Below are 18,929 nucleotides of genomic sequence, written 5' to 3' on the forward strand. Positions count from 1 at the left end.
AGAGAGGAAAGTCTGGGTGGGAGAGGGAGGGGGAAGGGAAGTGGAGTAGTTTCCTTGCCGGTAAGACTCAGAGCTTCTGGGTCTTGGGGGAACCCCAGGGAGGGTTTTGGGGGGCTCAAGTGTACCAGGCACGGATTCCTGGTTGGTGGCAGCGAGATAAGATCCAAGCTGGTGATTAAGCTTGGGGGAGTTTCATGCTAGCTTCTCAGTTTATGAACGCTAAGGTTCAAATCTGAGTAGGAAGCTATTACACGGGTACAGCGTTAAATTGATTTAACGCTGTTTAAATCAATTTAAACGCGTAGTGTAGACCAGGCCCCATTCTCAGATGCAAAAAAATATGATTAGGTGACATTCAAGTCTTATATTTAGAAAGCACTATAAAATAATGACACCAACTGAGTTACCAGTAGGAATTTCATGCTGTAATCTAGCTGGGCAGCAAAACCACTGCTGTATATAAATTTCAGTTTAAAGACATCTGATCTTAATAACTTTCACTTGGTTCATCACATATTTAAATCTTACATTTCTATATTTGTTGCCACAAATTTATAACAGAAAATGAATCTGTCCAGTCTGGTTTTAGAGAAAACTCAATTTTTCATACCCATGGACAAAGTGTAATCTTATACTGTTCCCCGGAGCTCTCTCTCTTCTTTTAGAAGCTGCACTTTTTTGTTTTTCTTTGCATTGCTCTTTAAGCTGAGGTAGATCTTCTTTGTAAACCTTTATGAAAGAGTACACATACATATAAACAAATATGTTTTCAGGAAGAAAAAGTATCTAAGAAATAAACCTATAGATCAGCTCAGTTTCAGAATGGTACATTGACATACTGCAGACATTTGCAATGACTGTAGCCAACTGGCCATACAATTTGTTTTTAAATTACAAACAATACAGCATGATATGAAGTGTTGTGAATACATGTAGCCACTGAGCTTTCTGTTGTCTTTGAATGTGTCAGCTACTGGCAATGGGCCAAATCCTAACATCCTTGCTCAGTTTCCATTCAGTCCTTACTCAGGTAAAACTCCCACTGACTTCAGCGCTTTTGTTGAGAAAGGACCAGGTAAACCCTTGGGAAATACTTCAGGATTTGGCCCTGTGCCATTAAAACTCAAGTCTTACCTGTCGACGGTATGTGATCTGAGTCTCTTGTTCAATTTCAGAGTCTAGCTCTGGAACATCAGATTGATCTGAATCTGATTCATCACTGTTAGAATCAATCAGACTTTCTGTGATCAAGAAAATCAAAACGTAAACAGAAACAATTAATTAAAATAGTATATGGTTCAGAAAAATACTGCAACACTTCTAGCTTATGCCTGACTGCTGATATTTACTACAACATGAGCTACTAAACCATGATAAGAACATCTGTAATTATCATCAATTCTCTTAATTCAGCAGTACTTTCAAATTTGGACTGCTTGCTTTTTTCTTCCTTTTTGATAGCTAGGCTTCACGTATTAAACTCACTTCACAGGCAGTGTGGTCCAGTGGACAGGGCACTTGACTGGAAGACCTGGATTCTATTCTTGGCTCTGTAAATGACCTGCTAAGGGAACCTGGGCAAGATGTGTCTGTACCTTAGCTTCCCCTACTGATGATCTCTTGTGGTCCCTTCTAGCCCACATTGCTCTGATTCTATAATATGTATGCACAAAAGCAGTTTTTTGTAGATACAAGTTTATTCACCTTTGAATATTGGACCCAGTGCATCATATTTACTTTTGGGAGCAAATTCCAGAGGCCTGGGTCCTCCACTGACAATGTCTTGTTACCAGATATGTAATGTTTAAATTCTGGAGACAACAGTGAGAATGACCCAACAGATATTAATTTCAGTGATGGTTCAGAAGCAGAAAGCCCCTTTCACATAAATGGATCTTAGATCATTGAGGAATCATAACAAAGAAAGTGAATTACTCTCAAATGTAGACATATACATACTACAGATCTTGGTGAACTGGTGATACGTGCCTGAGATTCTGAAACACATTGATGAAGACTAATGTTACATTTGCAATTGTTCACGTCATTAGATCCTTCCCCATATTATTAGATTCACTTCTGTCTTACTGCAAATGAGCACTAATCAATTCACTCACATGCATTCTCATTTCCATGAGGTATTGTAAAAGCACAAAGATCTCAGTATTAGTGTCACAGGTGGGGGTTGCCCCATATTGCCGCCTGCAGGGTCAAATGTAGTATTGCAGGTGTCCCTTTCCTCAGTTCACAAGTTAGGACCACGTGGTTAGAACAGAGAGCCTGTGCCATAAGCTAGGAGTTAAACAATAGTAAACTCAGAATCTGTCTGCACCTTTAAATAAACAAATGAAACCTCAAAGGCAAGCATTTAGTTGCAGTGCTAGAAGGCAAGAACCTGACCTGGAACTGGGGTTCTGGGCTAGCACTGAAAATCTCATCTGTCCCAGTCTCACCAAGTTCTGACCATGAGTATTAGCAAAGACTACTTAACTGGCCTGCTGGCTCTTGATTGGTCAGCGTCCCCTCTTAGCCCTGCAAACCTCTGGAGAAGCGTGCCTTGTTGATAGCCCAGCCTGAGCAAGGAGGTATTCAGGGTGATAACTCCAGCAGGGGGACAGGGAAGGCCTGACAGATTCCATCAGATGGAGTTTGATCAAATGCACATTTAAGTCATCTGATTATTGGTGGCACTGCCAGAAAAGCATATCATTTGTCTTTCCTAACTGCTGTACGTACATACTGAATAGGATGGGTAATTAATTGCAACCTTGTAGGGGCCCAGTTGTGAGAATGTGAGGAAAAAAGAGGAAATATTCATCACTCATTTTTTGGATTTCTCTGAGAAAGTAAACAATCAATAGAATCTAAAATTGCCATTAAAGCTAACAAACCCAGCATGAATATTTTATTTCTGCCCATTGACAGAAAGAGCTGATCAATCAGAAAATACTGCCTCCATACTAAAGCCATACTCAAAATCACACTGCTAGGCACAGGAATCAAAGATACGTACATGAGAAGGATGCATCTAGAGTTGCTCAAAAAGCACATTTTCAGCCACAGAAAGCAAGGGACTATCGAGTAGCTTAAACTGAGCTCTCCTCGCATATCAAAATCTCCTTACTGAATGTAATCATGCAGAATGGCATACATTTTGTGCATAGTTTTAATTAATAGTTTTATTGTATAAGTATTATTTGACAAGGTGGAATGATTTAAATCAAGGCAATTTAAATAATGGATTTTAATTGAGATCTGCTGATGAAAAGTGCTATGTAAGAGAGCAAAATTATTATTTAAATCTCCTGACTAAAAAAAAGTTAAATCAGTTGTGCATAGCCTCAATCTAATTTGAAATTTTGTGCTATTGCAATTTCAGATTAAAATTGAATGAACTAATATTAAATACTGTTTTTTAAAAATTGATTTATTTCAGTATCACTATTACTAAGGTATTTTATTTGAATTGGACAAATTTCTAGAGGAAAAAACAATATACTACAACTGCTTTTCCATGATACTCTTTCAAACAGCAACCTCTTCCTACCCACGATTACCTTTTAGTCTTAAGCACAAGGGCCTTCATTTTCAAAAGTGAGTGCTGATTTTGGGTACTTCAACTTGTAGACTCCTGTCTTGAGACACCTTAAAGAAGCCTAATTTTCATAATCACTGAGCACTTACCCTTTGAAATTCAAGCAACCTTTGAAGGTCTCAAGTTGAGCACCCAGAAACTGAGTTGCCCCAAATCAGTAGTAACTTTTGAAAATTTAAAACAAAAACTCTTTAAAATTAAGATACTCTTATATTGACTTTAATGGGACGACTCATGTATGTAATGATAAGCATGGGCATAAATATTTATTAGAAGATTAACTGGCAGGTCTATGAGTGGTTGGGAGAGAGAGAGACAGAAATGACTGTCCTCTGTATGTGCCCTGAGCAATAAGAAGTGGGAATGAGATCAGCTAGATCTAAAACTTTACTGAATATTCTCAAAAAATAATGTTACTAAACAATCACGATATTCTATTTAAAAGACTTAAGTATAAAACATCCACTTTTTCAGCATACCACTATAAAATAAGAATGTATTAAAACAAGGCAATTTAAATAAAAGCCTGATTTAATTAAAAAAATTATTTTTTGGAAATTCATTACTTGTATCAAGATCATACACTATATACAATACCATATAATATCTGTTTGCAAAATAATTAATTAAACATGCTTTTGGGACAAAAAAGTTCTCGTCTCAAGACTACAACTCAATTCTTGACGTGTTCCATTTAGTCTAATTTATAGATATATAAAGAACCCCCTTGTAAAATTGAGTCCAGTCCCCTGCCATGAGGGCAGGGGACTGGACTCGATGACCTCTTGAGGTCCCTTCCAGTCCTAGAGTCTATGAATCTATAAAAGTCATTGATATAGTGTACTGATGTTGACATAGATAAATAAAGCTCCAGTCCCGCAAGGACTTAGGCACATGTTTTACTTTACGGACTGTGAGTAAAGTTAAGCACATGTATCTTCACAGGATTGAGACCTAAATCTGATCTTTAACACTAATTATGCAAGTTGGAGATGGGATACTTGAAGGGCCCACAGCTTGCTTCTGCTCTAAACTGAGAGCCTTGATTGAGAAATCTCAAACACATGGGTTAATGCTTTAGAATTTAAATAATTAAATCGATGCATGTTAAATCTTATGTCACTGATTACATACTCAGTGAAAGCATATTATTACACATTTCGTCAAGTAACTAAAATAATTCATTTGCAAATATGGTGGCCAACTTTCTAATTTGTGAAAACTGGACACTGAGCACTGGAATCTCCCCCACTTCCTGTTCGGACTTTCCCCAGAGGCCCTGCCCCTTGCTCCATCTCTTCCTCTTGAAGTCCCAGCCCCTGCTTCTCTTCCTCGTCTCTACTGTCACTTGCTGCTCTCTCCACTGCCCTCCCCGTGCCAGCGAAGCAGGGCTCAAGGGGAGACTGGGGCAGGACACCAGTAAGAGAGCCAGGCTCCAGAAGGTGACCAGCGCAGGGCGGGGAACAGAGAGCTGGGCTCCGGGGGGGTGGAGAGGTGAGTGGGGCAGGACAAGGAGGGAGAGCTACGCTCCTGAGGTGGAGAGGTGAGTGGGGCAGGGCGGGGAAGGAAGAGCCATGCGCCGGGGGTGGAGAGGTGAGTGGGGCATGGCAGATAAGGAAGAGCTGCACTCTGGGGGTGGGAGGGTAACTGGGACTGCACAGGGAAGGGAGAGCCACACTCTGGGGGTGGAGAAATGAGTGGGGTAGGACAGGGCAGGGAGAGCCGTGCTCGGCGCAGGATAGGGGAGCCACTAGTACCTGTCTCTGTTGGAGCCATTCCAGAGTGCTTCCCTGGTCCTTCAGATTCCAACAGCAGCTGCTGCTTTTTCTCACCTCTTGGTGGTGGAGATCAGTTACTTCAGGTAACCAGGCTTTTAGTGTCCAGTCAGCAGTGTTGACCGGACACTGCCAGGCTCCCTTTTCGACTGGACTTTCGAATCAAAAAAATGGACACCTTGCAACTCTATTACGATACTGGTATGTTTATAGTGGTGATGCTTAAGACTCTTCAATATTGTCTTTGCGCTTACAGGACACAAAGAAAGTGATGAGCATATTTGAAAAATCTCTCTATACTTATAATAGGAAGTTATTAACAAATATTGGGGTTATGTTATTAGCTACCTCAGGCAACTTCAAAATTTTAAGGATGATCAATGCATAAGGTTAGATAATTCTGAATATGTATAAATTATTTTGATACTTGCATTAACTTTTTTCACCTTTTTTTAAACATAAAAGAATGTTATGCGCTCTCACCTTGGGGTGCTATGTGAATAGCATCCTTCAGCTTCCGTTCAGGAATGAATTTCCACTGGAAGACAGAATGATCAGCTCCACCAATAGAAACAACCCACTGATGATCATGTGACCATCTGACATTTGTCACATGAGCTGAATGCCCAAGATATTTTTTAAACTTTGCTCCTAGAACAAGGGCAGGGGAAGAAGGGGAAGAAAGCATTTTCAGTGTATTCAGAATAAATCTTTCAAAAGCACAATGATTAAAAAACAGGGAACATTTCTATACAATGTGTGAAAAAATAACCATTAAGCTTTAAATAAAAAATAATTCTGCTCACTAGATGCCACCAATCTGCCTAACTAGAATTCCATTTGCTCTGCTTTGTAAAAGGAAGATGGATCAATAAAGAGTCACAAAATTATTATACCATTCCCAGCCTCTAATCTGCCTGCATATCAAATAGTAAAATTTTACTTTCATGCATCAGTTAATAACAGATGAAAATGCAAAGGCAGAAAGGAAGGGAACACATGCTAGGCTTTCATGAAGTTTACTACATTAGAATCACTCTGCTCACCTTGTACAAGATCCCATTACTTACATTCCCTGCTATCACAGGATGGCATTTTAATTTTTATTTACACATATTTAATTGGGGTCCCCTCACTGGGCTATCTGAGAGCTTAGAGTGCCAGCTCTCACTTTTCCCAGTGAAGAGCTCTGAGTGTTAAGCAATTCTTGCCAGGCATGCTCATCACTACTATTACATCTGGTTAGCTCTGTTACCAAATCCTGCGTAACAAACTCAAAACTCAGATATATGTTAAAAAGAAATTGGCTTCACAGAACTCATTGCAGGCATTCTCATTATTTCTATTCAGCAAGTTCATTTGCTGTTTAATAAGTCATGCTCAAAACTGCTTAAAAGAAGAAGAAAGCTGGTTTCTTTTAGATTTTCTGAAAATTCTTCTTAGGATGGGTTTTGGGATTATCTCACTTAGCAACTAGCAAAAGCTTTAAGGCTATCAAAAGAAAAAAAACAAACCAAAATCTGAAGGACTTCTTGAACTGTGTTTGCAAAAGGGAATAAGACAAAATAGCATTAGATATTCAAGCCATTGTTGAGTGGCACAAACTGATAGTAAAATTCTATTTCTATAATAGCACAAAGGTTAAATGAACTTGCCTAACGTTTGTCCTCAAGCCCATTAGGTGAGTCACATTGTTATAGCCAGGGCTATCCTGAGGGGGGCCCAGGACCCAGGGCGGAAGTGACAAATCTATCACTTCCAGGACCAACCATGCCGGCCAATCACACTGGCCTGCAGGGTCCCTCAAAGCACAGGGCCAGAGCGGTTGCCCCAATACGCTGTACCCAAGAGACGGCTCTGGTTATACCTTGAATTAAAAAACATCAGAGAGCATATGACCCTTAAAGAACTAGTTGATTGTAAAGTAAGTGCAGATTTACATGAGGATTCTGAGGATATATCTAGGGCTCTAGGATCAGTTATCTGTTTCTCAAGTATCCCTAGATCATTAAGGTGTATTTCATAGATAAATTAAAGGACTCAAATCATCCTATAGTATCTAAAATATTCAAAAGTAGTAAAAAAATTTGATTCTTTTTGATACAGATTTCTGACATGATCTAACCATAGCTAAGGCTACGATTATGTCACCAAGGTCATGGAATCTGTGACTTCCATAGACCTCCATGACATTTTCTGTCCCGGGACTGGAGCTCCCAGCCAGCCCTGCTCTCCTAGCTCCCAGCCCCTGCCCTCCTCCTCCGCGGGTAACTGGGCAACTCCCCGCAGCTGCCCAGATGTGGTGGGCAACTAGGGGACTTGCCGCAGCTGCCCAGCCACAGCCAGCAGCTGGGGAACCCTGAAGCTCCCAGATGTCCAGGGGTAAGGGGATCCCACAGCAACCCAGCCCCACCCCCCAGGCAGGGGGACCCCAGAGCTCCCACAGCAGCGGTGTGGGATGTGGGAGCCCCCAGCAGCAGTGGGTGGTGAACCCTCCTACCCCTTTTGTCAGGGATATTTTAAGTGAAAGTCAGGGACAGGTCGCGGGCTTCCATGAAGTTTTGTTTATTTCCTGTGACCTGTCCATGACTTTTACTAAAAATATCCATGACAAAAACTTAGCCTTAACCAGAGGACAGTATTTCTCTGCTCTTTCAAAAGCTAGGATTCAGTCTAGTCCCCAGGCTAATCTTAAATATTACGAAGACTCTATCTCCTCAAATGCTTAAGTGCATTGCAGGGGCTATGTCATATGATCATGGTATCACAGGTTTTAAGATACAACAAATCTTTGAGACTTAGAGCACTTTTCTTGCTCAACCTGGATGGTTTCTGGAATAGAGCTTTTTGAATAACTGTGAAGCAGCAACAACTCTCTTTTGTTAAACATATGAGTTCGCAAAGACTTCCCTCTCACACTACAATACACACACACTCCTCATTTTGGGGACTTCAGTTGAGAGTATGAGGTAGCTTGCTCTGGGCTTCAGCTTCAGAAATTTCATCTGAGATTTCCCCTTACCCTTAGTAGTAGGGCTGAGCAAGAAGTAGAGCCAACCAAGAAAAGGTTTTCCACTCCCATTAAAATTTTTGAGATTTCAATTTATTTCCCATTCCTGACCAGGACAAAGCTGAGACTTTAGAAGTTTTTTGTTGAAAAACCCACCCACCCATGAATAGTCAATGACCTACTGGTTAGAGGACGCACCAGGGATGTGAGAAACCCATGATCAAGTTTCTGTTTTCCCTGATTCAGACCAGGGACTGGAACCTGTCTCTCCCACATCCTAGTTGAGTGACCTAACTGGGAAAAATAGATAAATCATCTTTGCTGACTTCTGGCCCAAATCCCTTAGAGGGGGGTAAGGGCTGGAAGAGGGAAGGAGCATTATGAGGGAGACCACAGTTACAGTGCCTGGAAACATGTTCCTTGCATGTATTTCTAATGAGAAAGTCAACTACTTCATCACCTTCTGTAGGAGTACTGGAAACAGGGCCAGCTCCAGGGTTTTTGCTGCCCCACAGACCACAAAACAGGAAAAAAAAAAAAAAAAAAAAAGCTATCTGCGGAAGCTCTACCGCTGCTGCTTCAGCCTTCGGCGGAAATTCAGCGGCAAGTCCTTCGCTCCGAGGAGGAGTGAGGGACCTGCCGCTGAATTACTACCGAAAATCCAGCTATGCAGCCCCTTCTCCGTGGCTGCCTCAAGCACCTGCTTGCTGCGCTGGTGCCTAGAGCCAGCCCTGACTGGAAGAGAGGGAGAGGGAAGGGGAGGCCCCTTTCCCCTGAGGAAGGAGTTTTGAATTACTTAACCCCATACTCCCTGATGCTTAGTCCTGGCTGAACAGAGGTCAGCTGCTCAGAATAAGGAACAGCAGGACTTGAAGCTGGAAACAGGATGACCTGACAGTATATACAAGGCCACAGGAAGCGCTTGCACCTTTTTTAATATCTGAGGCATATTTGGCTGTGGAAGGCATTGGAAAACTGAAGCTTTATATGAAATATTACTTTCTGGGAATGTCAATGTTTGACAATGTGCACTGTGTATGTCCCTCTTTCCCTAGTACTTGGAGGAAAATTAAACTGTTGGCTGTGGGCCAGAGTCAGGCTGAGGCTGCCCCAACTTTGGCAAGATTGCCAAAGTTCTTTTTGTCTTTGGGGCTGTTTAGAATTTTTGTGTTTGCCAGCTATGAAACTTCTCCTTGACAGTGAACTCCCACTCTGTCTTAATCAAGTCCTCAGAAGCAAGTTGTAGAGGAACACAAAGCTCCTGATTTATGCTAGCTAGGATTTTACCAATGGGCCCTGCTCCTGGGGTTGGTCCAGCAGCATCTCCAGGGCTGCTAGAACTTTTCTTAGCATTTCAGTGACGAGGTGAAGAGGAAACCACTTCTGCTGAGGCTCCTCATCTAGGATCACAAAATCAGAATCAGACAGTTCCCCTTCATCAGACAAGGTGGCAATATAGAGGAACTTCTAGGATTAGAACCAGAGAAAAGCCGAAGTCATCAACTTTCAATTTGCATAATTTAACCGGGACATTGGGTGCTGTGGCACATGCCAGTAATCTCAGCTTCTAGGGAGGCTGAGGCTGAAGCTGGCAGATTGCTCAGGGGTTCTAGGCCACAGTGCGCTATGCCAATCGGATGTCCAGTGCCACTGACAGCCTGGCCAGTGGTTGGCTGAAGAACTGTCTAGAACAACACGAATGATGTGTTGTGACTGGCTGTCTCTCTGTGTGGGGTGATAAACCTATTGATCAAGAATTTAACTGGGGCTTTTCTTCCTTTCACAAGGAAAGGTCCCTCTGTTGGCATTCCTTTTATTCTCAGAAGCCCCAGGACTTGTGCTCAGTAAATGGACACTACCTCTTTAAAGGTTTCTCTGGGAAAAATGGCTCCAAAATAGCTCTGGGGAAAATGTATCTGCCATCTAGGCTTCATCCTAGGGTAAGAGGGTTTCCTGTGAGGGCCATGGTCAGACCGAAGGTCTACTGCAGGGGTCGGCAACCTTTCAGAAGTGCTGTGCCGTGTCTTCATTTATTCACTCTGATTTAAGGTTTTGCATGCCATTAATACATTTTAACCTTTTTAGAAGGTCTCTTTCTATAAGTCTATAATATATAACTAAACTATTGTTGTATGTAAAGTAAATAAGGTTTTTAAAATGTTTAAGAAGCTTCATTTAAAATTAAATTAAAATGCAGAGCTCCCGGACCGGTAGCCAGGACCTGGGCAGTGTGAGTGCCACTGAAAATCAGCTCACGTGCCACCTTCGGCACTCCTGCCATAGGTTGCCTTCCCCTGGTCTACTGCCTGTGGAAGTTTGGAGGCAAAGACCTCTGGTAGTTCCTCCTGAAGGATGGTCCTAGCCCCTAACCCAGAGCCAATGATCCAGTCTGCCACTAAGCACTAGAAAAGGGAGAATGCCTACTTGGAATACAAATTACCAATATCCACTGACCTAGATCTACATATGAATGGAGTGAGACCACAGCAGACACTCCTCTAGCTCATGGGATCAGGTGTGCTGATACTGTGCTTCACTGAGTGCATGTATGGGGGTTAATTCCTTCATTTTTTTAGAGCCCTCGTACAAATTCTTTGCACAAAGGTCTTTTATTCTTACTTTCCATAATTAACAATTTCATCCATAGCATGAAACATGACAGATCAACAATCATGATAAAACAAACATAATTATAAAGGAATGCCCATAGTGCATTTGTTCTTCTACTGAAATTTCTAGAAACCATGTCCTACTGCCATACAAAACCTGTTGTCATATAAATCACTATCTTACCCAAAGCACACACAAAAACAAAGATCATAGATTCTGTAAGTCACTATTACATGTTCATTTAATCAAATCATTACTATTTTCCATATTTGTACTTTAATATTCTAAGACTAAAGCTTTACCATTTACATAACTCTTAAGATCTTTCTACTTCCCCCAAACCTTTATAAATATTCACTAATAATTTAAGTCAAACAAAGATATTACCTTTTCTTAAACAAGGATACCGGAATAGTTTTACTATTCCATAGTCATCAGCTGTAACCAAAACTTGACCATTAAAATTTCCATCTACAGAATTGATATCATTGATATCTGAATATTTGGGCCAGATTCCATTAACTTCAAGGCCATAAACACATGTCCATGAAGCCCATTGGATGCCTTTTAATTCTTCTTTATTTGTTACTTCTTTTCCACCTAAAAATAAATGCAAAGGCTTATTTTTAATAATTCACTCCTGCTTTTTCCTTTAATAAATTTGGAGCTAAAATTATCAAAAAATGACCAGAACTCAGATATAGCTCAGACTGAGTTGAAAATTGTACAGTAAAACTATATTTTTTAAACATTCTTTTTATTATAGGCAGCTCTGATGGCAACATCTATAGTCAACATTGATTAATGCTTTCTGTTATAAGACCTACTTTTCAACTGCATATAATTTTGCCAAACTTTGTGGCTAAAATTTTTCACAGCAGTTATCTGCCTCAGGCTGATTTAAAAAAAACAATAATTCAGCAAAAATGGTTCAGCCATTTCCAAGAACAAAGGTAGGGGAAAATGTGTTCTTTGGCCCTTGTTAAAAAAAACCTTTATAAACTTTCCATTGAGAAACCCTAGTGCCTCCATGATTTTGAGCAGGAACCTGAAAATCTATCAAATATGACCAAATTATACATCTGAAAAATTCTCAGTTTATACAGATTTGTTAGAAGTTGGTAACATTCTCCAATGGTTCGACCGGCATTGAACATGCTTCATCCACACACAGCTCTTATATGCTGACTAGACTGAGAACGCACCATTCCAGAGCTGCAGTCATAGCTAGGGCCACTATGGTGCCAGGCCCCGAAACTGAGAGCAGGCAGACTTCTGTTCTCTCAATGCCGCACTTCTGTTGTCCATGCAGGAGGAGGAAAAGCAAACTGACATGCTTAAATGCAAAGCAGTGAAGAGGGAGAGAGGGGGACAGGGGTGGGCTGGAATGGACAGAGCAGGGACAGGCTATGGGGGTACAGAAGCAGGGGGAAACAGGGACAAGTTGTGGAGGGCCATGTTATGGACAAGGATAGCATTGTATTTACCAGAGGTGGTTTTTACCAGGTAAATCATGGTTTTTACTACCCCAGGAAAAACTAGTTAGTCCCAGTTTAAGGAATTTTCTATTTTTAAAACTGTTTAATTAATGCACACCACATTACATTTAGTTTCAGTTCCATATTCAAATTGTGGTTAGATAAAACAGTAGATTAGGAGATTAATTTAGAGTTGTACAAATAAAAAATAAAACTGCAGTGGAGGTAATACTAATATACGTAATTACAATACTGAACACTGGAAGGGCTGTATACGTTTCGGTTTGGAACTTTTTTAAGGAAGTTATACATGTTATGACTCATTTAAATTTTTCAATATCATCGATACAAAAGTAAAAAAAATGATTACATGAAAATGATAATACCCCAGAGCCATAAGAATCAAGTGTTAAGCAATCAGAAGCATGCAGAGTTGCCATCTGCCAGTTGTGATACAGAGGTCCATTGGTGGTTCACAACTTTGTGTCAGCAACTCGTCAGGCCTGATGCACTCATTACACCTAACACATAATTTTCATGATATATACCCAAAAGGTGGAATGCAATAAATTGCGGGAAAACTAGTATCTCACTGATCATTAATATTCTTGTGTGATATATGTATGAGATGTACTACTATCTCACTGCACTTATGAATGATCTGCTTACAAAAAAGAAACATCTCAATATGAGAGGGAAAACCATGACAGAGCACAAGGAGTTTCTCGCTGCCTCTGGCTGCTTGTTAGAAGAACTGAAGGAGGGGTAGGAGTGGGTCACCCTGTATACGTTCGCCTAGGGACATGATGAAGTGCAGAAAGCATATTCCACCCTGACAGGTACTACTACAGAGAACTGTCCGGCTCAACTGCACTGGGCATAAACACACCTAAGTGGAAGAGATGTGCAATCACTAAAGAAGAATTACTCTTTTTAAAAAAAGGTGGGGTGAGGAGATATACTAATCAGAATGATCCACTGATCTAAAAAACATGGTTTCAAATAATTTTTTAAAAATAATACTGTAATAAAACAAACATGCTACTAATAAAATATAAGAATGTTTAATTAAAATTAAGCAACTATGGCTCAGAAATGCTTGGTTACCAAAGCCAGAGTACTGAAACAGTCTAGCATATGACGACAAATCTGAATGGGAAGACTATTTACAGACTCATAGACTTTAAGGTCAGAAGGGACCATTATGATCATTTAGTCTGACCTCCTGCACAATGCAGGCCATACAATCTCACCCATCCACTTCTATAACAAACCCCTAACCTATGTCTGAGTTACTGAAGTCCTCAAATTTTGGTTTGAAGACCTCAAGCTGCAGAGAATCTTCCAGCAAGTGACCCGTGCCCCATGCTGCAGAGGAAGGTGAAAAACCTCCAGGGCCTCTGCCAATCTGCCCTGGAGGAAAATTCCTTCCCGACTCCAAATATGGTGATCAGTTAAACCCTGAGCATGTGGGCAAAACTCACCAGCCAGCACCCAGGAAATTATGGACAAGTCTCTAATTTTCTCATACATGTTATCCACTGAATAATTACTTGGTCCATAACATTTTGTTCAGTTTCCATGCCCTCAACAACTTAATGTTTCAAACCAAGATTTATTAACTATATATTGTAGATTGAATTTACAAAATAAAGGAAATTATAAAAATACAAAATCTTACTTGGCATCTTGTAAAAAAGTCTTTTTCCACTGCCATCATTGGTCTGTAAGTATTTACTGTCTGAAGACCAGTCCATATGAGTGATGAAACTTACAGATCCAACACATTCCCCAACTTTTTTGTACCGCTGAACAACACCATAAATATCAACAGAGCTGTCATTGGAGCCAACCGCAAGGAACGTGCCATCTGGTGAATATTTTAATTCATGAATGGCTTCTTTCCTGTCTTTAATATGAACAACCTCTGTCATATCCCTGTAGTGGAGAAAGAAAACGTGTCACAAGCATAATAGAGAACGTCATCATATTGACATTCACCGTTTCAAGAATGTGCCTGATGAAATCTTGTTCTGAATTCAGAAGTTTTACTATTCCTTGTACAAATGTAATTTTCTTAATATGCTTTCAGAGTAACAACTAAACATAAATAGCCTGTGAACCTGTGTTTGAAATTTAAGTTTAAATGCTTCCTTAGCATGTTTTCTACCTAAAACAAAACAGGAATATGCATAAATTACTTAAGAAAAAGTTTATAGTTTTCTAATCTTTGTACCTACCTGACTCGAAGTACAGTGAAAGAGCCATCCTTCATTCCAAGTGCAAGATGGATTCCATCAGTACTAACGGCTGCACAGCGAATTGGTTCTTCCATATTGCACCGTGCAATCAATGCATGGTCTATTAGGCTCCAAATTCTACAATAAAATATTAAATAAATCATATAAGGAATGGCTGTTTTCTGATTTTAAAAAAGTGAAGATTTCAACCTCATAGAATATATTCTGAATGCAGCACTGCACTTACATTTTGAAGTCATTTGCTATCAACTTTCAAAACTAACAAAAAGTTACAAGCCTGGCATACAAGTGCCTGTATATTTAAGAGTATGACTGAGTACCTAATTTGTGAAACTGAAGAGGCAGACTCCTTTTGTTAAGTACTTAACAAAGAACAGTACTTATTTGTAAAACCTGAATTTTCTATTGCTTAAAGTGTATACTATTCATTTAGTTATAGATTATTGAATGAACTGAAAATTTTACAATACAAATGCCCCATTTCTATTATTTATCATTCATAATGTAGCACAACTTTCTGTATGTGACCAGATATCAAAATAATTTCTAATTTATACTAATCATGCCTTTTCAAGCATGGAATTTTACAACAGTGTGTCAATTCATTTTTTATTATATTAGTACATCTCCTAGCAGATTAGCAAAAAGGACACTACATTTTAATTTGAAAAATGTTTTAAAAAACTACGTACAAGAGAATAATTTACTAGAATTTATTGGACTGGAGCCTTATTTAACAAATATAGATACATTAAGTTAAACAAAAATGTCACAAGTCAGATATGCAATTTTATCACATTTAAAAAAAAAACCCATGATGTGAATAAGAATTATAAAGGTACTGTACCACATCAGCCCAAAAGAATGCATCTCAGTAATGCCTGATGTAGGTTGGATGAAAGGTTCACTAAGGACATCAATCAAAATTATTTAATTTGGGAGTTGCGCATGCTTCGCAGCACTTCTGAAACTTAAATCACTTCTTAGATACTCAAATATAAATTTAGGTGTGTAACTTTAGTTATCCAAGTTTGAAAATTTGGGCACTCATCTTATTTACTATCATTGAAATTATGAAAGTAATCCCTTCCACCATTTGAGTTCAAATTAAGGCCTCGAGTTCCATTTTGAAAACTACCCATTTCTGCCACTGTTTTCGGACCTCCATCAGCAAAGTAATCAGTATCTACAGTTACAAGAATAAATTATGTTGATTCAATACCACAATATGACATTCCATAAATCATTTTGCATTTTTACATTTCAATTATGTTTTTCTAAAGATGAAGTCTCCTCTATAAAGCTATACATAATCTGGGTGGGGAGCTTTAGTTTGGTGTATTATTGTTGGTCACTTTATTGTTGGGGCAGGGGGGGGGGGGGGGGATTGTTGTTGTTGCTGCTAACCTGACTGATCGGTCATCACTTCCAGTCATGGCCAACGGTTTTGTAGGATGGACTGCCAGAGCCCAAAGCTCTCCTTCACAGTGCCCCTGCATGATCAGGAAAGGCTTATTGCGTTCATGCACAACAATCTCAAAAATTTCACTGTCTTGTGTCCCAACTAGAATATGGTCTCCTCGCCAGCAAACACTTCTCACAGACAGACCTATGGGAAAAATACATGTATATGCACTTTGTTAGGAACCACTTAAAATTTCACATAGATACAGAGGTGAAAATAAGCCAGTATGGTATGGTATGGCATACTGGCAAGAGCTAGTACGCGTGCCGGACCGCATCGGCTTCTGTGGCGGGGATTTAAAGGGCTTGAGTCAGGGAGACCAAAGCCCTTTAAATCCCGGCCTGCAGCTCTGGCGGCCAGGCTGGGGCTGGCATTTAAAGCCCTCCTCCGCACTTCCTGCTGCAGTGGGAAGCCCAGAGGAGCCCTTTAAATGCTGACCCTGGCCCGCCGCGACACCCAGGCCAGGTGGTAGGGAACTCGGAGGAGCTCTTTAAATCCCGGCCCTGGCCCCGGCCCACAGCTCTGGTGACTGGGCTGGGGCCAGGATTTAAAGGGCTCCTTTTAGTTCCCCGCCGCAGCAGGAAGCCCAGAGGAGCCCTTTAAACCCTGCCCGCAGCTCCAGCGACCAGACTGGGGCTGGCATTTAAAGTGCTTCTCCAAGCTCCCCACTAAGGTAAGTCCTGTGAGTTACTTTCACCCCAGCATAGATTGCATAGCTGTCAAAACTCCGAAAGAAAGAAAAAAACCAGAAATTAACCTGCTTAATAAATACCATCTTACTCTTTCAGCCATGGACAAACTTTTTACCACAGCAGACCACACATCCATCACTATCTTAGGGATGCCAGCCTTCACTTCTTGCATTGCCATAAATCTAATAGAAAGAGCGAGCCTTGCATATTGGAGAGCAGAGTAAAGAAAGTGTAATCAAATCTTAACATAACAGATGCATGATCCAGCACATTGACATTTGCACATAAAAGTGTGTGTTTTAATCCACTGAATTCCTAACACGTATAGTTATATTCTGAATATGAGTCAAGTAGCCCAACTTTTAATTAAAGAGCACACTCATGTTTCTGACAGAACTGGCAGAGGCTACATGAACAACATCAACAGACATATCAACGGGATGTGTTATTCTTAGCTTTCATAAGAATTACAGATAAGCAGAAAGTTAAAGGAAAGTGTCATTTCATCTCACAAGCTTGTCTACCCAAGGTAGCCTTCCACAATCATCAACACAACAACCAATGTATCATCTGATTATCAGAAGAAGCTAATCAAGTTGAAAGAGTGAAAAATAGATCCTACTGAAAACAATATATAGAGTAGGGTGGGCCTGGGGACTGGTATACATATTTTAGTACCTAAATATGTAACCTAATTTTCAGTGGAGTTGAGTGCCCACAAGTTACACAGAGTTGAGAGGAGTTGAAGGTGACCAACTATTCTGAAAACCAGATCACTTTTATTTAGTTTCCCAGATATAGATTTAGGTGCCTAACTCTAGGCATGTCAAAATTCTTAAATTTTGGCTTCAGTCAATAGTGTCTACTATACAAGCAATTTTACCAGTTTCAGCTTTGTCTCAGTCCTTTTGGCAGTGGGCATCAGAAAGGAGGGAGTTTGCCCAAGGATTTTTGTAGGCTCCAACATGGTATTGTTAATAGGTAAAGCCACTCAAGAAGGACACACAGTATGCAAAATATCCACTAACTTGCGTGGATTGCCCTGGACTAGTGGTACCTGAAAACCAAGGGAGGTGGCTATATACTTTATAAGTTCCTGTTATGTTATCTAATCATCCAAAAATGGGGAGAATCATTCAGAGACAGTGGCTGCATCCAGGGAGAAGCAAATGGGTAGATAAGCACTGTAGTGTACCTCTGTTTTGCAGTCTCCTGAATCTTTGCACTGGAAGGGTCAGCTGAAGAAAACAACTGAAGGAAGCACATCCTCTGCTTACTGGGATCGGTACTGAGATTGGTAGCAGTTACAGTATATTGCCTTGATGAAGATTTATTGGTACATGGTGTGACGTTATATGATTAAAATATAACCAGGTAGATCATTGTTGCTACCACTGTTATATAATTGCAACAAATCTTGTACAAAGTGTGTCAAGTAAGGTGTCAATAGAAAAGTTATGGTTTGCAGAACATGATTATCCTATTTTTATGCATGTATCCTTTTTGTATCTGAAATTATGAATATTGATTACATACTTGTATTTCAAATACGTTTGCTCCAGTAGTATAACCCACAGGGTAATTTTCGTCCCGTCTGGCCAGCATATTGTGAAGGGACTATTCAAATTGAATGGCTCATCAAAGAACAGTTAACTCACAATGGACCATAGAAGAGGCTAATCTACACCTGATGGCCTTTCGTGTGAACATTCTAGAGTATGGATAATGGCCTCTGCTATGACTCAGCAAAGCATGCAATAATGGCATGTGACTAGATCATGTGACCCTAAATGCCATCTTGTTACCTGTATTTTTCCACAAACTGGGCTGAAGGCTTTGTTTTGAACAATAGGTTTCCCTCAACAGGGCAGAAGCTATAAAAGTCCCTAGAAACATTTCCATTTTCCCTCTTTCCTGCTCTGATCTCTGACCTATGGACTTATCCTAATGGGAGCATTCTAACCAACGGACTGAGGACCTTCCAATCATTTGGGAGCAACCAGAGACTTAACAAGCCAGCAGTTTATTTCATCACTGCTTCAA

The 18,929-nt window shown here is 40.2% G+C and overlaps 1 protein-coding gene across 2 annotated transcripts in view; it reads right to left on the reverse strand.

Annotated features, from left to right (window-relative positions):
* Window positions 1-18,929, reverse strand: part of EML5 (EMAP like 5) — a 328,115-nt gene that overhangs the window by 183,342 nt on the left and 125,844 nt on the right. For both annotated transcript variants that reach the window (XM_075065608.1, XM_075065607.1), the window contains exons 7-13: window positions 16,137-16,338; window positions 14,709-14,846; window positions 14,150-14,406; window positions 11,378-11,590; window positions 5,854-6,021; window positions 1,135-1,241; window positions 611-729 (exon numbers count right to left, since the gene is read on the reverse strand). In XM_075065608.1, the coding sequence (XP_074921709.1) occupies window positions 611-729; window positions 1,135-1,241; window positions 5,854-6,021; window positions 11,378-11,590; window positions 14,150-14,406; window positions 14,709-14,846; window positions 16,137-16,338 (1,204 nt within the window). The remainder of the gene's footprint in view (window positions 1-610; window positions 730-1,134; window positions 1,242-5,853; window positions 6,022-11,377; window positions 11,591-14,149; window positions 14,407-14,708; window positions 14,847-16,136; window positions 16,339-18,929) is intronic.

Source organism: Chelonoidis abingdonii, chromosome 4, assembly GCF_003597395.2.
Source record: "Chelonoidis abingdonii isolate Lonesome George chromosome 4, CheloAbing_2.0, whole genome shotgun sequence".
Taxonomy (NCBI): domain Eukaryota; kingdom Metazoa; phylum Chordata; order Testudines; family Testudinidae; genus Chelonoidis; species Chelonoidis abingdonii.